The sequence below is a fragment of the Nansenia antarctica genome (genome assembly GCF_963989245.1).
Source record: "Nansenia antarctica genome assembly, chromosome: 6".
Taxonomy (NCBI): Eukaryota; Metazoa; Chordata; class Actinopteri; order Argentiniformes; family Microstomatidae; genus Nansenia; species Nansenia antarctica.
Window position 1 is genome coordinate 36,939,178 of NC_137676.1, and position 25,111 is coordinate 36,964,288.

General features: G+C 41.4%; 1 protein-coding gene across 1 annotated transcript; it reads left to right on the plus strand.

The window, feature by feature from the left end:
- Positions 1-2,032: 2,032 nt before the first annotated feature.
- r3hdml (R3H domain containing-like) lies at positions 2,033-18,446 on the plus strand (the record flags this gene model as incomplete). Its single annotated transcript, XM_080534392.1, has 6 exons — positions 2,033-2,104; positions 15,866-16,195; positions 16,543-16,661; positions 16,889-16,991; positions 17,156-17,271; positions 17,457-18,446. 6 exons carry the CDS (start codon positions 2,033-2,035, stop codon positions 17,593-17,595), a joined length of 879 nt encoding a protein of 292 aa, XP_080390518.1. The 3' UTR covers positions 17,596-18,446.
- Positions 18,447-25,111: the final 6,665 nt, after the last annotated feature.

A 25,111-nucleotide genomic window follows, 5' to 3' on the forward strand; every position in this document is an offset into this window, starting at 1 on the left:
CAGATTCACCTGTAGAAGTACATGACAAATTACAAATCTCTTCACCATTGACAGGGTTAAACAGAATTGAAAATGTTGTCTCAGGTCTTCTAGTCAGATTATTGTAGATTGAGTCTACTTTAAACTGTGCCAAAGTCCTGCAACTATTCTCCCAAGTTTAAAGAGATCATAACGAGGAAGTAGGCTCTGCTATGATAGTACATCTTGGGTTGTACGTCACTTCAAATGTCAGTAGTGCGCAAATATATATATACCCATTATATTTATGATATTGACCCCTCACTTTTGAGGAAGATATAAGGTATTTGCTGTAAAAAGTTCTGAATCTGCATACAGAGCAGTACTACTTCTCACCATCATATCCCATAAAGTCAAGACAAAGAATAAATGTCAGGACCTCAAGCCAAAACAGATCCAACCACAATCTTCAAATATTGTGCTCAGGGTCCTGAGATATCACCATAAATTCAGAATGAGGTTGATATCAGCAATGCACAACATTCATTGTTCACTCCCAACACCAAAAGAACATTACCAGGCATCAAGGCCGACTGAAATATTGCAGGCATTTCAGAATCGACCCAGTACAAGCAGCTCCATGCTCGTCTGCATCATTCCTGTGAACGAGACCAAATACAATATTCAGCATCTAAGAGCAAAACACATCCACCCACGAGCAGTCTGAAGAATAGTGCTCAGGGTTTGAGATGTCATCACCATAAATTAAGAATGATGTGTTGATAGTATCATCACTGCACAACTTACGCTCACGGGGCTACCAAACACTCAACAAACGTTGCTCCCATCCTCACCTTCAGTGGAGTCGTAGAAGATCAAAATGATTGTCTGAAAATGTAGTGGAGACACATTAGTTAGCTATGTTTGCTTGTCTACACACAGAGCAAACGTGCACTCTAGATTTGTTGACTAAATCAAATGTAGAATAGTTGGCTTGTGTTAGCCCACAGACTAGGGCCGCCCCAACGTGCGGGTACAGCCAACTCTCGAGCAGGCACAGCTCTGCAGTAGGCCAGCATCAATAGCCACCAAAACAGTGTCAACTGAGCCAGGCCAAATGAGCAGAGCCTTCTTCTTCCAGCAGTGTAACACAGACAAGGCATGGGACTGGCCTGTACTGCTGACTACCGCTGGGGTACAGGAACTATTATCAAATCACTATATCATGATAATGTACCGTCTTAACAATCACTAACTGGTAAAAGGCACACAAGAAAACACCAATTACCTTGGATGGATTAGGTTACTCCCAACTGCAGTCCTCCCATGTGCGTTGATTTGAGTGGTGGTCCACTCTAAGGACAATTGAAAAAACAGTATGAGGTTTTGTTAATGTATTGCATAAATACTTTCATGTCACTCTTTAAACATTAGAACATTGATTGCAGTTTCAAACACTTCCTATAAGCAACCTTCCTTGGGCCTTGGCTTGAAACCACGTGCCACGTTAGCTAGTTAGCCTCGCATGTGAAACTAGCGACAATGCAGACAATGACTATGAAATCTAATAAAAACTTTTTCCAATGTCAGGTAAACCATTCCTACAGTTTAAATGACCCACAATTGACAACTTGGGTTGCTGTGGAGAAGGAGGGATTGGTGAGATTTGGCCACTGTACAGGATTAGGAGAAGTGTTCTCGCATGTTGGTGCCAGACTATGCTTTGCTAGCAGCAGTGAACAAACTGAGTGGCACTGCATGCACTGACAAGGCCTGTAACTGGAATGAGCCTAGTATGGCAGCCATAAGGACAGTAGGGTATGCAGAAGGGAGCCAGATAGCTTTCACAAAGGCCCAAAGAAAGAGATCTGCTGATGGGTGTGGTGGCCTCCCCCCTGCCAAGATTCCACCTCCAACCCCAGATGAATGCACAGCATTCTACAATATGCTACATATATCAAAAGACACTGAAAAGGAACCTGTCAACAGCTCCATCTTGTCTGTTGTCCCTGGCCATGCAAAGAGGTTCATACCTCGGGCAGTGCAACTGAACATTCCTGCATCCTTAAGCAAGATGTCCAAGCCCCAGTACAGGTCATTGTCACGCCAAGAACTGCAGGCAAAGAGTGAAGAGGGCTTTACAGGGGTGAGCAGTTAATGTGATTGAATGCATGTCAGGAATGTCCTAGGACCCAGGCACAAATAACTATAGGATAGTTGAAGTGCAGAATTCAATAAAGTCATCTTTCTAAATATTTTCCCCCCAATAAAAGTTAATTCATCAGTTTAGATTTGTCACATATCACAAACGTGTTTACTCAAAAAAAAAAAAACACTGCCCCAGACAAACCAGCTGTCTCCCTGCTGAAGAAACGGTGCTATCCCGTGGCCTACAAGGACCCACACAACAACAACATGCCACACTCTCTCAGGTATTTCCATCCACTTTACACTGGATAAAAGAAGCACACAAATAAGTAGACATTTAAACATTCCCAAATAGGCCAAATGCAAGTGATGGTGTTTTTGTATAAACCTAAACCTGTCTGCACATTACTGTGCTTTCCCTCCCCATCACTTAAGTGATTTATTTACATCCACTTACCTCATCACCTTGCTGGTAAAATACATATCTGCTGAGGACTTAATTTTGAATGATGCCTCACAGTAGTAATGTTACTGTGCCCCTATGAGCAGTGTACATTGTTGTGGTCATCACATATTACTGTCATTTGATACTTAAGGTGTACAACATTTTTTCTGTTTTTAGATGGGGCACCGAACTTGAGGGAAAGGTAGTTGAGGGTACACCAAGATGATGGAGAGCCACCACACCAACTTCACTGTCAGGAAGGGAGGGCTGGTCATCAACCCTCAATAACCATGGTTAGGGGCATCCCCAGATGGCATATTGACATGTGTGACTGCCATGACATGGGTGTGTTGGAGGTAAAAGCACCCAGCAGTCTTCAGAATAGCACTTTGACAGAGAAAAGCAAACAGGATAGCATGTTTTGTCTCCAAGAGATGGAGGGTAGACTTTATTTGAAGAGGGACCATCAATACTTCTATCAGGTGCAGACACAGATTCATCTGACACAAGCAAGCTACTGCGACTTTGCTGTCTGGGGACCAGGGAGAGAAGGCAAAGGGGAAATACACATATTGATAGACTTTTTTGAAACCATGTGTGAAAAGGTTCACAGATTTGTCCAGATGTGTGTCATTCCAGAGCTAGTAGCACAAGTGTTTACAGCTCCTATTCTAGCACATGATGCGACCAAACCATCTGAAGACAAGGGTTGTTACTGTGGGGTGCCGGTCCTGCATAATGAAGACAGACTAGATCAGGTATCTGGAAGAGACAATAGACATTCATAGAAGTTTTCGAACCCTAAGTAGTAACCTTAAGTACAGTACATTTGTGATTAAAAGTATGAATTCATCAGTCATTGTTAGTATTTCATTGATGATTTTGATGGAAATGATTAATCATAGTGCAGCAGTGGAGGCTCCTCCATAGAGGTGGAGGAGGCCTGGCCTCCCCAATAATTTGAGAGAAGAGAGAGAGATTTAAAAAAGCAATAATTATATTTATTTTATTAATTTATTTATTTAACATATATATATATTTTTATATTAATATTATTTCCGTTTTGTTCATAAATCAAAAATGTTCCATGGCTAAAACCCAATATTGCAATTGTAAAGCACCTACAGGCCAGAATCCCTATCCGTTTGTATTGAGGGAGGCCAGGCCTCCCCCAGGAAAGTGGTTTCTCATAGAAGTCAATGTAATGCATTTTTTTTCATGGCAATATGTGATGGCCAAATCACTGAAAATGGGTGGGCAAGGGAGGCCTGGCCTCACCATGCAATGAGTCCAGGGCTGAAAGATTGACATTTTGTTCGTCCAATCACATGAAGCCATTTTGAGAATTCGCCAGTCACTTCAGTCAAAGAAACACTCGCCATAGTGGCTACGAGTGTCCCATCAACGTCTAGAACACCCATGGCTATTATCCCTGAAAATAATAGCTCATTTGGCCAAATACTTTGGCTTAAAGTGACCTCGGAAGTCGGCGAGATTCTGGGGCGATTTATACATCGAATAGGTAGACAACATTTAGGATTTATTGAACAGTTTTATTTTTAATGTAGTCGATTTCGTTTTATTACAAGTCAATTTAATATTCTTCCATATCAAATTACTGCATTTTTTAACATTCTTTGTTGCTCTGATTGTAGCTTACACTCCAAATAGTATGCCTTTGGCCAGCACAAAGACAGATAAGAAGAACAGGGAACATTCCATCGCAAGTGAAGCGAGCAAGCGGAAAAAAATTGGCCTCCTCAATTCTGGAAGTCACCAGCCTCCACTGTAGTGCTAGTGCAGTAACATATACATTTTAACCCAAAGGAACAATTGAAGGAGCCAGATTGGTCAGTGCACAGCACACATGGACTACTTTATCTAGAGGTGTAAGACCTTTAGGATGCTCAGCTTCACACATTTGAATCCCAATTGCACTTTGTAGTATGGTATAACGATTCCTTGCCTCACCTATAACTCTCTCTACATGGATCCTAACAGATGCAAGACCTCGTGTGGATTCCAATTCCACTGGATCCAGCTGCATCTTCCCTTTTGTAAAAGCTGGGATTTTAAGCTCAGCATTGTACAGACCAACTGAATCTGCCACATCAAACCCTCTACCAGCTAGTATCACATCACCTGGGTTGAGGCGATCCAAAAATCCACTTCTTTCAGTCAAGTGTTTGTCTGATGTTCCGCCACCCCATCCTTTTGATATAAAAGAAACTGTTCCCTGTGGTGTTATTCCAATTAGATATTTCATGGTATGGTGATGTTTGTATTTTGAGTATGTCTGTGCTCTTGCTCTTAGGTCTCCAGGCTTTTCAATGAAAATCTCAAAGCAGTCAATAATACAGGCACATTTACGAAATACCTGTCTAAATATCTTAGGCATTGAGATCTGAAGCTCATCTCGATTTGGCCAAAGCACAAGTGCTGGAACAAGCCTTGCATTCAACACTTCAATGGTGCTTCTAAATGTTCTGCTGGCAGTTGCAATTGAGACCTTAAAGATACAACCAAGCAATGAAAGGGGAAGGTTCATTTTCAGCCTCATAAGAGTTAACAGCAGTTGTTGGAAGGGAGAGAGGTTTGCGCCAGTCTGCAGAAATGATACGACAAATGTTAAAACTACTTGCAATTTGGAATATGTGGGCAGTCCTGTCATTGCCTTCACTTTTCCATCATCGTTTTCAAAAGCCAGTTCACCAAATGTTCCTAAATTAATAATGTCCTTCAGCCTATGGTTTTCTTCCCTGAGGTAATTGCATTCCCTCTGTAATCTTGCAATGTTCTCCTTGCATGGTTTGTTGTCACACTGCTCAGCCTCAGCAGGTGGTGCTGGCTCACTGTCCGGCACTGATGATGACGACAGTTCTAGGAGGACATCCACTGATGGTTCTAGGAGGACATCCACTGATGGTTCTAGGAGGACATCCACTGCATCTTGCTCATTTTTCTCCACCACCCTTCTTCTCTGCATTCTGCTGCGCTGCTCATATCTATCCATGTCATGCTCCTTTTTCCTCTTTTTGGTGGCAGGTGTGTGGGAGAAGATCGATGGGATCCAGTCAGGGGACAGCGGGTCATCGGATTTGGCACCTATACAAATTCAACAGGCTAAATGTAAATGACACAAGAGTTCCATGCAATGGTGTAGTCCTATACTGCACTCTCAACTTGAATTGGACACATTTCTACATGAATGTATTCTATAATACATTATATATACATTAATACATTATAATACTAGGTTATACAACGAATGAATTAGCCTAACTGTTAACAGGTGAATGTATCGTTATGATGAATTAGTTGTGGATGTGTTTTATGATTCACTTTCGATTCACCTTTTTTTCCATTATTGGGTAAACCTGAACCCTTAACATCAAATACATTCCCCCCCCCCCCCCAAAGTATTAACTTTGTTATTAATTTAGCTAGCTAACGCTATATGATCAACTAGAAAGGTTTAATTAGCTTAACTAACGATAGCTAGGTCACTGGATTTGGGGTCGGTCACGTGCCGACGAAAAAGGACCATGTCATTCATTACAATGATTACATGCAGATATAATGATTGTAAAATACAATAATTACAATCATTTGTGGATATTTGACCATAACTTACCCGTAATGAAATGTTCGCTGCAAAGACGAGTGTACTTGGACGGTAGCCATTCCTTGGCGATGTCATTCTCGCGAGGGTCGGCGGCACGGTTAATTGCACAAATCCATAACCTCCTCTTCTCTGGGTTTTCCTTCTCGGACGGGATTCTGTATAAACGCAACCCAGGCTTGTCTCCTCTTCGGTTAGTGCATCCAACGGAACAGCAACTATCTGGCATTTTGTATGTGACTGGTCAAAGTTATGTAACTGGTCAAAGTTACACAGTTCACGGGCAGTGGAAGAAGACTTTTTGCCCGCCAGGTGGGCGTTCCCATATACCGTGACGTCACGTGACAACTATGAATACCATGATCTGACCCGCAGATGGCATTATGGAGCTGCTGTATCGACTGTGTAGTAACCTAACTTAGGAATAATGGGAATGCCATCCAGGATTCAAGTTAACCATTTATTGTGGAACGGATAGTAACAACGTGGTACTCTCGGCCATTGCTAGCTTACTCTGGGGCCCCAGCTATACAACCGGAAGTTCAAGCCCAACACCTCTGGGGTTCCCCTACTGGCGTGGAGTGGTAGTACAGGTAGTCTAACCAGGATATCACAGACTGCATCGATAGATCGACACTTTTTCCTGTGTCAATGCGTCGGAAAGCTTTGTTTCTCCCATCACTGCTAAATCCACCAAAAACCACCAGCCCAAAACCTATATTGTCAGAAAACCGCTAATTACTATTGAGCAGATGCCCATCTCCTGCCCCTAAACTGTATCTGTTGCCAATGATGTTTGTAAAATAAATATAACCTGCACATTGTATGTAGCTACTAGGGTGTGTGTTTTAACTTAACGCATTTTGTAACTTTCAGGCACTGACATTTTGATACCAACTAAATGCTATTTATCCAGTCCAACCCGCCCAAATGCTTTTTTCCCGGCCCAGTGTGATCAAAAGTAGCCCATTCGGCCGTAACCCGCCCCATCTGGCAACCCTGGAAGGCGGTGACATCAGTGGTCTTTAGCCAATGAGACGTTTGGGTGATTTGCATCTTTGACACGCCACTTTGCATTATCCTCTCTCTGCATTTCATTGTGCACTTGAGAGAAGATTGGTATTTCTGGAGGGGGCATTGTGATACAGCTTTTTATAGGTGTCCTCTTTGATTTTATCACACATTTTTAATATCCCAAGAAGAACAGTTTTATGTACATCACCATGTGTAAAGCATCGTATGACCCCAAGGTGGCAGTCTTGGCCACCTCTATGTAAATATACAGGAAATACATTTACAAGAAATAGCAATTAGGCATTATGTAAATACATTCCCTAAAAAGTCATCATCATTTTTCATTGACAAATAACTCACTAAATCAGATTTGATGAGATACTGCGTTCTCAGATAAAGACATACAATGCATTGCAATAGGTTTACATTTAGTCTTGTTGTAGGCAACAGCTGAAAACATTTACATCTGGATTTGTTTAGACTTCTTTTTTTATGATCCCAAGTCCCTTATGGGATATGATGTGACACACCTGGTAAATGGCGGAAAGCTCACCCTGTAGATGTCTTGCACATGAGCAACTACAGTATAATAGGTTAGAGAGAGAGAGAGATTTGCACCCCCTTCTCATCCCTCACCCTGACCCCCATTTTGTGACTTAAGGTATTCTCATTCCTGCCCTGCTGTGGGTAATGTTTACTCAGTAAAACCCTTGGTCCCTATACTATTGACCTCCAAACACTGCAAGCTCCTGGGGTGACTGTTGTTCCATTAGAACAACAGGTATCCTTTTCTCTATTGCTAGAGTAACTTCCACCCGGGAAAAAAGCTCTCTCCTTCAACTGAATTCAAGGCACTGACAATGCACTCAAACAATGCATATTTTCTATTGTAGCCCCATCCTCGCTGCACTTTAACTTGGAGAAGAGGCCTCTCTTAGAATTTCGAATTTTCCAAGCACGTCTGGTGTTTGGCTGTTGTTCCTGAAATCACTGTGTCTCAATTCAGAGCAGTCCAGACTATACAGTCAGGGGCCTAGCTGAGGTGAAATACTGGTGTTTAAAATGAAATGGTTACAGATTTTCATTGAGTCTAGCTGGCTGAGGGCATACAGCTTGGAATGAGTAGCCTTGATGGTTACATTTGAACTTCTAACTGCAATCTTGAGTCCGATTTTTGACCTGACTTTGTTTTTACAAGACACATTTTTTAAATATATGGTGTGCTGAGGCTTCAGATGGAAAGCTCTGTAGCAGAGAGCTGACACTGCACATCAATATTGTCTGCTCTTTACTATTGGGCAAAGGGCATTATGGTAGAATTTTCCAAAACAAACCCAGTGTCTTATGAGGGGTGATAATAGTATTGATACCTGGCTGGGACTCAATAATTCTGATAGTTTGTCAATGTAACGTTGTCTGGGTTCGCAGCCAGAAAGAAAAATAGATATTAAGATGGTCAGATACATATAGGAGAGAGGGGTACCAAGCATATTGATCAATATTGATCTGTTGCATATACAGCATAATGAACCCCACTCCCAAAAACGATGCTATGCCCCTACAAATCACTCAGCCATTCAGACTGAATGCCCAGATTGTGAACTAGTTTTAGACAAACAAATCAGTTGGTGGAGACCCTCTCCAAGATTATCCAGAGTTTGAAAATGTTGAGCAAATATTGTGCAGGAGATAAAACACTGGCAGCTGTCCTGCAGACGTCTTGGCTGCATGATCAAGAGGTCTGTAAGTCTACTTTCCTGGACCACAAAAAGTAGACAATAAATTATTAAAACAAATTCCCATGCCTTGCTCTCTTGGGATTCCAGCACTACAGTCCTTCCCTTGCAAGATGCTACTGCTTGACTTTTACTGTCCATATGTTGACTGAATTCATGGAGAAGAAAACCCTACCCAGCAGTCTTATCTGAGTCCACCTGGGTGATATTCTTCAGCTGCATCAGTTGTACTCTTTGAACTGTTAATGTAAAGTTTCTTACATGTGTTCAATTATCAAAAGATTAGACAATCTAAAAAAAGATTTACAGAACATGTGAAAATCATCAATATTGTCCATTCTTAACTATTTGGGTAACAATACAACAAATGGATGTATCAGTCCTCTGGTCATCTATTAGAGTGTGATGCAATGTGAATCACTGTGAGATAAATCGTTGTTTCATCAAGTTTGTAATGAAGATTAGTGGTGTCTTGTATACTGACCACAGAGAGAATGGTTGACTTTTGAATAGAGGACAGTTGAAATATGTCTGCTGATGTGACACAGGGGTGGAGCTTGATCCTTTCTTCTATTCTAACAGCCAGTCTTGATCATCTCTCAAAGGCACCAGCTGCAGTGTGTAGCTAGGGTGAAGAGCTGGCTGACAACTGAACAGTGTGGTTAAGAGGACTTCAAATACAGTTTTTGCAAGGTTTATTTTATGTTCCTGAAAGGTAAATACAGGGGCCATTCAGTGTGCGGAGCTTTCTGTGCGCTTGGCACTCCTTAGACACTCCCAGGTCACAGTGTGCTTTTGTGTGCGAGGGCTCAGGCAGCGTCTAGACCCAGACAGACAGGCCGGTGATGTCATGTTGCAGGGGGTGGGATTGTCCCTTGTAGTATTGTCTGGTCTGGTCTGAGGTTGATCCTCCCAGGCTTGACCCACTTCAGGCTCTCCTGGAGAAAGTCTGGTCAGATTTATTGGATGGTTAAGCTGTGCTTCAGCTGAGGTCCAAGCAGTAAATCACCAGCCCCACAGACTGGCATTATTCATTGTGGTTTAGGTGATCGGTTGCTTGACGAAAGAAAATAATCTGATGGAACAGTGGTCGTGGTAGCTTTTAGGGAACCTGTATACAATAGCACAATGATTCAGTTTGGTGTTCAGTTATATCATAGAACAATCTTCTGAAATCTGTTCTGCAAGTTTGAAAGAAAATCCACATTTTTAATTTCTGGGGAGCAATAAAATATCATTCATTCCAAAAATCCAACCCTTTGATAATCCTTTTGGAGTTCCATGTTGAACCCTTTCCACAGCGAACCCTTGTTCTAAAAGTGTATCATTAGTAGTGGTTTGGCACATGACTGAAATGTTATGCTAGAAAACACATTTCAATTCCTCCAATTCCTGTAAATTCCGTAAGGAACGTTCGTCCAATTGTCACTGTCTCCCTCCCTTTATGTATCACCGGGAAGGAGCTACATCACTAGGTACATTTGTTTTCTGGCTGCCAAAACAAAGTTTGGACTTTGCTGACATGAGAAACGGCTCGTTACATAGCAGCAGCAGCAGCAGGAGCTGGTCTAAATGACGTGCTTCACACAGAGAGAGGCGTTACTCCACTGACAGAGAGTACAAACCTCACAGCTGTGCACCTCTTGACCTGTCTTCTTCTTTCTCTCATTTCCATACAATCAGTTGTTATTGCATCGTTATTGCAAGTGGGAGAGAATCAGGGACATTGCCCTCATTGTATATAATACGTGACTGCAACTGGTGAAAGCGGGAACAAGTCGGCAACCAATCAAAATGTTCAGACTTTTATTCTGAAAGCAACGTGGTTGAAAATCAATGACACACTTATGCCAAAACATTGCAATGTAATGGATTCAGTGTGTAATCCCCACTACTACCTAGTTATCACCAGTAAATCATTGCAATATTTTGGCTTGACTAGCAAGTGTGTCATAGATTTTCAGTGTTGAAATGTATAAAAAATGTTCAGTTTGAAAGTCTGAACATTTGGTCGGTTGCCGACTTGTTCCAGCTTTCACCAACTGCTGTTACAACTGACTCTCGCTTAGGAGAAATGTTGCATGTAACGGCGGTGGTTCAGTTGTCCATGTTGGCGTGACCTTGACGTGACCTTGCCGGAGCCCCTAATACTTGTCTCCCCAAACCAATGCTCAGGCTTTAGCTCAGTGAGCTAAGACAGGCTCGACCCCAGTCAGCCTCACTTATATCATTCATCTGAACCCCGCAGGATCCGTTCATCCTCAGGTGGTTTGATGGACCCACTTTATATTGCTGCTCACCATTTTTCCCCTCCTTTGATGTATGATGACAGAACTATTAACTATGTGAAAGAACTGACATGGATGTGTGCATTGGTAAACGTGTATACAGGGCCTCACAAGGCTTCGTTGTCAGTCGTACGGATGAGGCTTGTTCCGCTGCCAAGCTCATCCATCATACCAACACCAAAAAATTCCATTGAACTCTAAAGATAACAGTTTGATTATATCAGGTCGATGTTACTATTTAAAGCCCATAACGGAAAAAACCTTGTACACAATAGTGTCTATATGACTAACTAGAGTGGCCAGTCTCCATGTCCATGATGATGCATAATCAAACAATATACCAAGTTGTTTCATTGCTATATTTCGAATTTCAAGCCAGTAAACCAAGCCTTTATGGTAAAGGAGGGATTGTGATCACAAAGGTAGTGTCTTGTCTTGTGGTTATGTGTGTTCATGTCCATGTAATAGTCATGTTCAATGTGTGTATGTTTTTTGACACTGCTGTTTGAGCTGTACCGACAACAAATTCCACCGACCTAGGTCGTGTGGTCATTAAACTATTCATCATCATCATCACAGACCACTGATAAACAGTGATGCCTGAAGACCACCAACAAGATGTGACCAGGGGTTAAGGCGAACCTTGACACAGACAAGGACCAGTAGCTTGCTGTTGACCTTCTGCCACAAGCTTAGACAGTGCCTTTGAAGGAGACCACAGTGCATTTTACACACTCAATCACAAAGTTTGACAACACTCTGCTAGACCGTGTTGAGGTATTCTGGAAGCGCTTGAAGTTGGGGCATATAGCTGAGAGATCAGGTTCTAAGCACCTAGAAAATGGACATTGTGTGTGTTGTGTGTTTGAGGTGTAAATCTTGACTTCTAAAAGAGTAGCAAATGTTTATTGATGCCGTAAAGTCTACAGCAGGCAGAGAAATTGATGTACCTTCTTGAACCTTGTATTAGCTTCTAAAGTTGCATACAAATACATACAATTTCATCATGGCTAAATGATGGAAATACAATGTAAAAATCAAGAACTAAATGTGGTATGTGGCTTTAGGTTCAAGAACACTCTTTGAAATCTATGTTCTCATCATTTCACATGGATAAATGCCAATGTTAACACAGTGACAATTAAACTGTCACTGAATGATATACGGATTAGAAGATTGGCAGCTATACTGTGTTTTCGTGTTTAAATACTGTAATAACCTCAACTATCTGAAACTTCACCAGAAAGATCTGTCTTACAGGTCCAAACATCTTGTGCACACCTGAGGTAGAGAGGACAGGTGTTCCATAACATCTTTAACTGTATTTGGGTTTCAACAACGGAATAACATGCAGACTGAAGCTTCGCATGACAGACTTAGCACCTGCCTTTTTCTTTATGCTACCAAGAACCACAGGTAATGTTTCTCAAGCTTGTTTTATTGAATTTGGCGCACGCACGCACACACACACACACACACACACACACACACACACACACACACACACACAGAGACACACACACACACACACACATACACACACACACACACACACACACACACACACACCATTCTCTCACACTGTACAGCCAGAAAAAAGTGTCTACACACCATTCTCTCACACGTTTTTCAGATGTAAAGTGTGGCTCTCCTCCAGGATCACCCTATATAAAGATATGTTGGGTTTATTTTGGTTCCTGAGATCCTTATGGCCTGGATGCCTTTTGTTTCATGAGTCTGTGAAATTCCTCCCATACCAACACCATGTTGAGGTGAAATGAAAGCAGAGGGGGAGTCTAGAATGTCATCAAACAGTACAGTCAATTAGTACCATGCAGAATCACCTGAACATACCCTTCTGCTGAGTTTTTCCGGGAGGGCCATGGCCACATATATTATACTGTATATGTTACGGTACATGTGGGAATACGGTACATGTGGGAAAACTAGGGTTAGGGTTAGGTGCTAGGGTGCTAGGGTTAAGGTTAGGGTTAAGGTTAGGGGTAGGGTTAGGGTTAAGGTTAGGGTTAGGGTTAGACATGGGTACCAAGTCACCCTAGCACCTAACCCTAACCCTAGTTTTCCCACATGTACTGTATTCCCACATGTACCGTAACATATATATATAGGGTTAGTATATAACCCTGAGAATGGAGTGAATGAGAGAGAAGAGATTACAATTCTGCACTTAGTATATAACCCTGAGAATGGAGTGAATGAGAGAGAAGAGATTACAATTCTGCACTTTGGCCAACCTGACTTCAATTCATTGAACTCTCCTTTATAACAGGGCTAAGCCCATATGGACTGAGATCCCTTTCCACATCCATTAGAAGTGAGAGAAAGACTCAAAGGAATGCCTTAGTTAAAGAGTTCATGTCATTCTGTAAACAGACCATCTTTTTCAAGGCTATGGGAGTGGGTGGATGGATGGAGCCTACACAAAGTAAAGACGCTCCCATAGGATTGTGTCAGGGGCACACACCCATGGTATTTCCCATTCCGTCACATGTTCAGAACTTTGGGTGGTCAATGGTTGATTATCAACATATAATTTAGGGCAAGGCTTAGGGGAAGGCACTGGGACCGTTTTCCAGTTGGTACATGTTACGGAAACTAAAGAACCGTAAGAGATTCCAGAGTGCAACACATTTTTTGTGTCTTGGAGAACTGAATGCGTTCTGCAGTTAACTTCAGATATACCTTAATCTGACTCTTATCTATGTGCTGCACTCATCTTGACTCTATTTAATGTGTCTAATAATCTTGACATCAAAAGAGCTCATTTAGGAAATACCAATGATTCGCTCAGAGCACTTCAACTGAACACAACACTATCCTCTTCTACCGTCATAGTGTATAATAGCACCACTGTGTAGCCAGGGTCTTGTCTTGACGATCTCTGTGACCCCATGGTGGTAGAGCTTTGCCAGTTGGTGTGGTGGCGTGTACCTTGGCAGTGCCTAGAGTCTGGAGATAGTATATTACACATGGCACAGGTTCTGGTGCTCTTCCTGGAATCATGGACAGCTGGAGATGAACGCTGACTCTGCAGAGTCACTTTAAAAACGGGACCTCTGCTTAATAGGCATTCTTTCCTCCTCTCTTGCCCAAGGCATGCTTATTTAAACATATTGTGTTTTATTGAAACAACATGAGGGGGCAGGGGGCAGCCAAAACATGTGTTCTTCTATTCCAAACAAGGCAGACTAATACTCTCAAATAAAATACATTAAAATAAACATATGAAATACCAAGTGAACAGCAAATGGAACAGAAGGAAAACAAATTGTAATCATACATTCTTTTGGTAGAAAAATAAATCTCATAGACCTACTTAATCAATGAGTGTTAGCATGTCATTTTACGTAGCAGGCTACTGTACATCAAACTATTTGAACTACAGCACATGTAGCAGGCTACAGTAAATAAAAACAAGAAAATACAAGACGAGATATCAGTGTACATGTTCATTAAGCATTCAAAACTATTTCATTCAGTGACGTGTGTTAGGCCCTTCCAAACGTTTGTTGTTTCTACACTGCTGGGGAGGTAGTGAGTTGACATGATGTGTGTAACTGTGTATTGAGAAAGCTAAATCACCATCAAATTGCTTTCTGGGCCCTAGGGAACATCCCTGTGGGAGAAAGAAGAAGAAGGAGAAGACAGGAGAGCTCGTGCGTCAGATATCCTCAGAGAGAGTTGGCCCAGTTAAATCTCCCTGCCACATATGTCAAAGGGGCTTGTTTGCAAAGGCTAGTGTTTAAGTGTGGATCTGCTCAGCTTCTCCCTCTCGGCTCCTGGCTTCTCTGCTCTGCTCTGCTGGACTGGAATCACTGATGAAGGTATGTGGCTGTTCTGTGTGTCTGTCTGGGCTCTACCGAGGCAGCCTGAACTGTCAGCATAGATTCCTGGTTTACTGTGTAAAGAAACGGTGTGATGGGATTAATCAAGAATCAAGAATGTTAATTGTATTTTTGGACTCGATTGGACTTTAGATAAGCCTAGATGACCGAGGATGGTTGAATGGCTCATTTGTAACTGTTAATGTTCAAATGCACATGCATTTTTTTTGCTATTATTTCTCTATTAATCATTGTTAGTTTTTGTCAATTACAAATCAAACAAATTGAAAAAACTGTATATTGTGTGTTTTTGTTTCTTCATCAAAGATACTTAATGGTAGCATACTGTATGTAGGTATAATATGATACATGATTGAAATGTGTTAAAGAAGAAAAAGAAACATTTGTGTAACTACTGTAATGAGTAATCTATATTAAAGCTTTACTTTAATTGTCCTTGCAAACATGATTTCCATGTACAATAGTACCTACGTATCTTGTTTGCAACCAGAAGACATGCATCAACAAATTCAAACAATTCAAGTCTATGTGCTTCTAGAGGAATCCTCATCGTACCTGAATTGAATGAATCATTTGTTAATTATTCCTTAATTGATTAGTCCTGTACTGTATGTTACTATGTTTGCACAAGTAAAGAAATACAAATACAAAGAGGTTGGTCTAGTGTGAGGACGTCCCCCAACCGTATCACCCCATTTGACTCAATAAAAATGCCTTGGGGCTAGTTTCTTTGCACTGTAAAAACGTTTTCATTGAATCTGCCTGCCCTCCACCTCTCCCCTCAACAGAAGCCTGTCAGGACCCTGTGCAGCCCCAGCCCTATCCAGAGAGTAGAGATGGGTGCGGCGTGTGCCCAGCTTCTCTTTGCTGCCATCTGGTGGACAATGCCTCATATAGGAGCCACTGCTGCTACTGTGACGTCCAGCCCTACAGACCTTCTCCACCTAACCAGAGCCAGCTTTGAAGCAGACTCGGACTTCAGGAACCTCACCTGCATCGGTGTGCCCAGGAGCCGACGGAGGAGAAGCATCTCGTCCAGGGAAATGAACGCCCTGTTGGATTACCATAACCGCGTCCGCTCCCAGGTCCTCCCAACAGCTGCCAACATGGAGTACATGGTGAGGCCCTGAGCCACACAGAGAGAATATGAACACTGGTATAATAAGACTGTTATGAGGCCACCATATCTACACAGCCCTGAGAAGGCTACAGTGCTACTCTTATCACACATGCTTACTGTAGCTCGGCTTAATCCCAAAATTGTTAGGAGACATTTCTGTGGGGATCTTGCTGTATAGGAAAACATTCTGAAATGTTTGACTATATGTCTATGAATTCCCTGACCATTTCATAAGACAAACTAGACAACGAAGCCTTTCCTGTGGCAGGGGAAGGGTTTATGTTTATGTTTTCATATCTTGAGAGAGATGTTGAACAGCTGCGGCTCTTTCTCTCCTGTCTGTAGGTATGGGATGAGAGACTGGCAAAATCAGCAGATTCCTGGGCCTCACGCTGCATTTGGGATCATGGACCATCACAAACCATGAGATATATGGGCCAAAACCTGTCAATCAACTCTGGGAGGTATGGCAGAACCCTACACTTCTGTATTCTTTCACTGGTCTTTCAGAGCTGGTCTTAGTTGTTTCTTTAAATATGAATGATACTGTAGTTGTGTTAGAGTTGTGTTTTGGTTCAACAATGATTGTCACAGAAAAAGACTGCTTTTATGCTGTATCGGGTAACATATGAACTGGGATGGTGTTTTTGAGAGACAAGAAAGTAACATGATGTAACGCTGCCTGTTCCAGGTACAAGTCAGTCATCGAGCTGGTGAGGTCCTGGCATGACGAGAAAAACTCCTTCTCCTACCCCAACAGATGCAGTGGATCAGTGTGCACCCACTATACACAGGTATGGCATCAACATGTGACTATAATAACTTTATGTTGTGAAATTGTGATACATGTATGTGTATGATGACATGCATATTGTATACCGTTTACACTGTTTACATAATTATATGAATTCAAACCCAACAGAGAAGTATCTTATTGTTATGACTTTATCTCTTTCAGATGGTGTGGGCCAGTACCAACAGAATGGGATGCTCCATCAACAAGTGTTCAAACATGAATGTGTTCGGGAGCACATGGAGGACAGCAGTATTCCTGGTCTGCAATTACTCTATCAAGTAAGTCCAGACAATGTATTCACTTTACTGTACATACTACTAGAGCATAATGCTACTCAATGTTGATTTGTGCATTTATTTGTTCACTGTCAGAGAAAAAAACAACAAAAACAACAACATACATTTCATAATGAAAAGAAGAAGACACAAAGGAGGTAACAGACTTTTTTTTATTGATGTTTCAGGGGGAACTGGGTCGGAGAAGCGCCATACAAGACTGGCAAGCCCTGTTCTGCCTGCCCATCAAACTATGGAGGTTCTTGCAACAGAAACCAATGCTCGTCAGGTTCCAAATCAAAACCCAAGAAAAGAAAAAGGTATTAGGTAATAGATCAGACATCATCATCGCACTTTTCCTGTTTTAATGGAAGAAGAGACTGACATTAATTATTTCATCTCATCAACAAACAACAACTTCATGAGGAGATACATACTGTATATGAATACAGGATTTCAAATGCTAAAACAAAGGCTTTAAAAGCACAAGACCTGGTTTTACATGGTTGTAAATTATGAAAAGATTCAGATTTTCCATTACCACTATCGTTGTCTTTATCATTAATGAATGTCTGATGCAGCATCCACTGTATGTAATGACATGAATGTTTTGTTCTTAATTGCATGATATTTTGTGTTGCCAATTCGATTCTCCCCACTGCATAGACAAAAACATCTCCACAACTCTCTAAAGTCTATGTAAGTTAAGACTCTCAAAGTCTATGTAAGTTAAGCTTTTGCATTGCAAAGCTCCATTGGGGGCTCAATGTATCTGTTTTGTTCCCTTTAAATGGAAATGTTGAGATGATAAATGCAAAATCTGTGCCAATGTTGTTTTTTCAATGTTTTTTTGTTTTGTTTATTGAATAACTTCTAAGTGACAAGTCCATGACATGTTTGCACTGTTTTTGGTTCATTCTTCGGCTCTTGAGAAAAATTAAGCACTTTCCTAGTTCATCGTTTTTGTTTTTATTGTACAGATGATAAAGTACCAGTACTGTAGATGTAGACATGTGTTATGTGTTCTGTTGTAGATCAATAATCCTTTATAATATTGTACTTTATTTTGTTTGGCCTGGAAAAATCATGACCACACTGTCAATTCATCCCTCCAATAAAACAGACATGCTTTTTACTGAGCTGTGAGTGATTGGCTGAGTGTAAGAGATCCAGGTAACTGCTCTTATCCTCTCAGATTTGCCCCCAGTTTATATATGTGCTTATTCAGCTACAGCTGGTGGGCACACAGTGTCTTGTTATTGTTTTCCACCTCATTGATTCTCACTATCCAGAGAGCCCATCATCTGCTATAAAATTGAGTCTAATGCAGCTTTTATAGTCATAATTATGAGGATATCGGCGCCACTGGGTATCCCAACTCAGTTATATGATGCAATTGGTCCACACAGTATCCATGCCAAAACCTTCATCACATACATACAGTATATTATCTGTTTCACATGCTAGTTTGCGTTATAAGTAATATATGATTAATTCCTCTTTACACATTAATGTTCATAATATACATTGAGGAAATAAACAATATGATGACATTTCAAAGTAATTTTTTGAGGATATCTGATTCCCCCAAGGATGGAAGAGTCATTTACCCATGACACTGTAGGCTAGTATGGAGGACGGATTGTGCCACATTCAAATACAATACACACATCGAAATGCAATACACATGTAACACTAAATACAATGCAAAAATACTAAAAACAATGCAAAAATATGGAATATTTGTGCTAAAATGAAGCAGACATATTGAATTTTGAGATGTGTGTATTGTATTTCGAGATGTGTGTATTGTATTTTGAGATGTGTGTATTGCATTTGAATGTGGCATGATCCGTCCTCCATAGGCTAGAACCAAAAGTGAAAGTTTCCCACAAGTAACAGTAACTCTCCTTTGTAACAATATTAGTGTGAGTGAAAAAACATGAATTATAACTTATGGTACAAGTGTGATGTAGGATGTGGAATAGCCAATCATCATGCAGTAGAACATGGGATAGCCAATCACAATTATTTGGAGTATGTGAGAGCAGTATTGTCAGTGTCTTTAGCTAAGTGTGAAAAAGATGGAAGTCCCTCTTAACTGATCTAATGTCTCTGCAAAGTGTTAACCACATTGATTATTTGAATGGATGAGTGCAGTGTAATGTGCAATGTGTGTGCTGCTGTAGGAATTGCATCGAACATGCAGCTTATTCTTATGTACTAACTCAAGGTAGTCATGGTATCAGCAGAGATATTGCATCATGTGTTCAGATATTGTGGTCTACAGTATTATGTAATTCAGTAGGAATTATTTTTATCCACCAATAATTAGTTGGAACACCTTTTGTACATGCTCCACTCCTCTTTCTCTTTCATGTTCTCCCCTCCTTTCCTCTCTCCCTTTCTCTCTCTGGCTAAACACCCTCAAAATCTCCCATTCAGGCTCCCCTCCCTTTTCCACTCTTATAAATATTTTTGATTCTGAAAAAAAAACGGTGTTTTGAAATGGAAAGAGAAAGAGAAAATACATCACCTTGTGTAGGCCTACAGTATTTGAGTTTCTATCATCTTGTTACTATAGCAACAGCTGCCTGCCATATAGATTGGTGTCCATACGAGCCTGGTTACTGTTTAACCTCTCCACCCACATTTGCCCAGATTAGGAAAATCAATAAGATAACAGGAGTACCGGCCTTACCTTGCGCCAACAACACCTTCCCCAGAGGAAAAGCAGGCAGTGCCAAACTTCCATATTATTTTACACCTCAAGATTGCCAATAACAGAAAAAGGAGGCAAATACATGGTTTATAGAAGCATTAAGGAGGCGATATGGTCAAAGTAAATTCACAAGTCAATACAAGTATGGACCTGCCATTCGGTGAGTACACACTTTCTTGTTTTATAATTTTACTCCGTGAATATGGTTGAGCGCGCCAGCTGTTTACTTTTCCAAATGGTGGTATGGGTTGCAATATGTCACTGCGGAGCATTTCTCTATGGCAACCTCAATCCGTGTAGAAAAAAGTATACTGTAATCATTTGCCATTTTTATCTGGGGTTTTCACACGACTGCAATCTGGGAGGTGTGGCAGAGATATGAAGGTTGTTAAAAAGACCCATAAGCTGGGTCTGATGATGATGATGCAAGACTCCAGACTGAGCCTGGGAAGTCAAACCTGGGGAGACCAGTGAGATTAAATCTCAATGAAAGTGAGATGGTTGAGTTATGGGCTACAGAGGGTTAGGATGGAATCATCACCAGTGTAATACTGTAGAGTGGTGTGAGCAGCCTCATGTATCATCACCAGGGTAATGCTGTAGAGTGGTGTGATCAACCTCATGTTCTATACATTGTTTCAGTGTGGAAAAACACTGGTCTTTCTGAGATGCTGTAACTGGTCAAAGTATATGTGACTGAAACGCTGCACCCATAAATGTTTCATTTGCAAGCAGAGGCAGCGTGTACGAGTCCCTACAGTATATTTCTCAGAAACAAGAGCCATTTGTGCATAATCCAGTTACATGAGAAAGTTGACAGGACTTGTAAAGGGCTTGGGATTTGTTTTCAAGTCATTCATCATTGATTTGCTTCACATGTTGCACTGGGAGATGCAAAACTATTCTGACAACTGGGGTTACTTCCCTTCCTCACTCTGTTGTTCACAAAAAAGAAGGATACATTAGGTTCAATGCAAGAGTAGCATCATTGTTTATTAGAAACGGTATATGTTTAATGTTGATAAAGTTGAGCTTTACCAACAAGAAAACACAACAGGGCAAAAATATTGATCGCTAAGTGTCAGTATGTGTGTACACATTCAAGAAAGTGGGAACAATAGAGTGAGTAACACCATTTTCAAAAAGAATGTGTTTATATGCTCTATATACCATATCATATCTTCTGAACCTGGACATTTAGACTATGTTGCAAATACATTTCTTTGGCAAGTGAGTGGTTTAAGCTGCTCTCTGGCCTAGATCTGAGGTTACGATGCTTCTGTGTGAAGACAACGTGCTGTCGACCCCTGGTGAGGTCATATCTAATGACAAATAGTACTGACACGTTGCCCCTTACGCATCAGGAATTGAGATAGGGAAATCAAGTGGTAGTACTGCAGGGGAGACCATGGTCTATTTCAAGAGAGCCCTGCTTACAAAGGCACAAGAGAAGCAAAACAAGAAACTAAACCAGAAAGACATTTCAAACTAAATGAATAAAGAAATTACAATTTCTTTAAGATATACAATGTTCTTGCTGAAACATCTTAAATTGCCTCAAAGGCACTAGGGAATCTGTTTTTAGAGAATCTTGGATTTTGTTCCAATATTGTTATGCATAATGACTAAAAGCGGTCTTTCCTAACCTAAGATTCTACTAAGGGGACATCTAGCTATCCATCCTTGAGAGCGAATATAACAATATTTAACAATTAACAATTACATATTTGTATTTCTTACTTTCATGAGTGATGTATGTTCCAGTCTGAGGAACTTTTAATACAATATTGACATAAATCCTTCTTTACTGATAATCCGGGAATGGAGCAAACCACTCTACACATCTCCTCCTGAGTTACAGTAAAATGTCTTTGTCAAGCTTGACTCGTGGGTGTGATCTAGAGTGTCTGACTCATTCAATATTCCCCTCGATTTTATAGAGGTGGGTGATTTACTATTTCAAATAAAAGGCTTGGAAAACAAATCATTGATAGCATTAAGAGTTTATTATCAATCCTCATACACATACCACACTGATAAAAGCACTGCAATGATCAAATCATCCTGATTGATTCTTTTCCCTGTTGAGCTGATATTCCTGTGCTTCTATGGAATTGCTTAGACCACTAACGCCCATCAACAGCTACATGAACATTGTAAACACTTCAACCAGGCTGGCTAGATGCCGAATGCATTTCGTTGTCTCTGTACTTGTACAATGACAATTAAACTGAATTTACATCAACTTTGTAAACACCTCAACTGGGGTACGTTTTCCTCTGTGATGCCTCCTCTCAAACACTTCTACTACAGAGGGAACAGCCTGCCTTACAATGTCTTCTGAGTGGTAGGCCTATATTCAAACATAATATCTCACACAAATACCTTCACGTCATACTATTGATTAATTGCTTAACCGTCACAACCTGGACCAACCCCAGAGCTCTGATGTGGGCAGAATCAGTTGGATAATGTAAACATAACAAAAGCAATTGAACAGCCCTTCAGCGAACATATCTGTTTGTCCAAAAAACTGGTGACTGTGCGATGGTGGGGGCTGAGGGACTATAGGCTGGTCTGGTCAACTCAGAGCTCTGTCACTGACAGGGCCAAAACGAGCAGCAACTACAGTCAACAACAGGACCTCTCCTTTGCTAACATAGAAATATAGTGACTGGGGTGTTGTTTAAGAGGCTTCACCACTGTTCATACTTTTCTTACATTAGAAACAGCAGAAGGGTGAATAGGCTGCAATCTATTATCTCTCTCTGTATGTTTGGGCAGCCACACTGGCTAACAGCTAAGGGTTAGCTCTGGTCATGGGGGAAGCACTGACCAGAAACAATGATGAAATCATGTGATGAATACTTCACTTGATAAACACCATTAATCAAAGGTTACCACATTATAATGCCCTGTAGGAGAATGGGTGAGTATAGTGCCAATCATACAGACATGCTTTAATCAACTAGATCATTTTGACAGATCTTGAATTGAGATCTGCTTCATCTTCATCTGTATTACAGTATGTCATTAAAGCAGCTATACAGATCATCCAATCTAAATTCTCTCTCTCGAGACTGACACTACGTTCAGAGTTTCACTATACTGAGTACAGTCCTGATTATTCAGCTTCAATATCCAAGTAATGAGTTTATATAGAGCCATCTTAATCTCCTCTAGATTAGATTTTAGATTAGATGTAACTTTAACAAAGACAACAAAACGCAATTCGGCATCTAACCAGATGAGTTAGATGCAATAGAGCATAGTGCAAAAGCCATGAATGAATGGGCAGTGCATGCTGGTATAGCATACGGTATTACAGTGAGTATAAGTAAATGAATATGAATATAAAAAGTCAATATATGAGCATGAACATCAATATGATATGTACAGTAAAGGTACAATATGATATGTACAGTAAAGGTACAATATGATATGTACAGTAAAGGTACAGTATGATATGTACAGAACAAAGGCTCTAAAGCTCTGACACACTCTACCAACCCCAGCAGAGAGAGTTCCAGTGGATGCAGGCAGCACAGTGCTACCCCAGGCCACAGACACATCCTGTCTCATGTTGTCTCTTCAGTACAACACTCTCTTCATCTAATGCTCTTTGGTATTCTGCAGCAATGTGTTCTCCCCATAGACATGCATGGTGCTCTTCCAGCTGAAATTCAACATCTACACAGGTCTACTGTCATACAAAGTCATAACTTCAGCTACCTGTTGGTTGTTATAGGAGACTAGGAACCTTACCCTCAGGCTGCATTAAAGAGCAGTGAGACAGTTCCATCTCTCATGTATAATGACTTAACTAACCCAGTAGTGGTGTTTGAGTGTTAAACCCAGCCAGCGCACACTGGTGAGGGTATTACACACTCTGTAGGCTTGACACTATTAAGCCGGGTGTTCAAGTCTCCAATCAAATCTCATTGTGACAGGCATTAAGGGATTATCCTCGCTGCCACTCTCCCTCCAGGCCTGCAGCGGCGGCTCTACGGCCCTACACCGCAGCCCTCTCTGCCTCTCGACTTCTCCCTCTCAGTCAATCCTTGCCCAACGGCACCATCGCCGTCTCTCTTTCCCTCCTTCTCTCTCTCTCTCTCTCTCTCCCCGGATCTCTCTCCTCGGTCTGCCCAGGCCTGAGAGAGAGCGGCAGCACCACAGCGTGTTCCCCGGCTAGCCAGGCAGAGGCTGATGGGCCCGCAGCACTCAGGCAGCAGCAGCTCAGCTCTGGTCAGCGTCTCTGTCTCTGTCAGGGGCTACTCAGGGACGCTAGGAGGATGTACGGAGAGGATGGGTCTCTGCACTTCACCACCACACCAGGTACAGGACCACACGGCACTAGACAGTACAGCACAGAGCACGGGGGACAAAGAGGAGTCGGTGGCGTGCGTGTATACTCGATTATTACACCGCACACCAAGCCAAGCCAAGTGTTTGTTTAACTTTGTTTTGAACACCATCACATAGAGTTTTACATGACAAATAAGGAGTGTTGAGGAGTTGTGTGTCCAGAAGATTATTTCACTACACAAGCTACTGTTTGTTTATTTTGTAACACCATAGTGTTCTGAGAAGTAAAGCTGCACCGGCTGCTGAGACAACAAACGTCATGTTGTTCTACGGTTCATTTTGAGGGACGATGCTAGTAAGGGAACTGTACTAGGTAGACTTGATCTTCAAATCCAACAGTCACTCAAATTTGAATGAGCCTCGAGTCTGAATGATTTCAAATGATAAAGCAGATGTCGTAGTAGAACATGTTGACACTTTGTTTTGATCTAATGTTATGATTTATATTCATTCAATTGAGGCCATGGTTTGCCTCTGTCGATATTGGCGATTCGGAGAAACTAATGGGGAAAACTACAGATTTTGCTTCGCATGACAGAGCAATGCAATGTGGTCATGACATAGTCCATTCTGTGTCCACATGATGGTGCTGCTGCCCAGTGATGATGCTGCTACCTACACATGGTTAGCCTGTGGTCATTACACTGTCTATCCAAGCATGTAATCCCTCAGGTCCTCATAGAGGTGGCACTGTTCAAACAGTCTCGGAAGCTGGACAGAGAGGTTGATAGTTATTAGCCTCTAGACTTCAGGGGG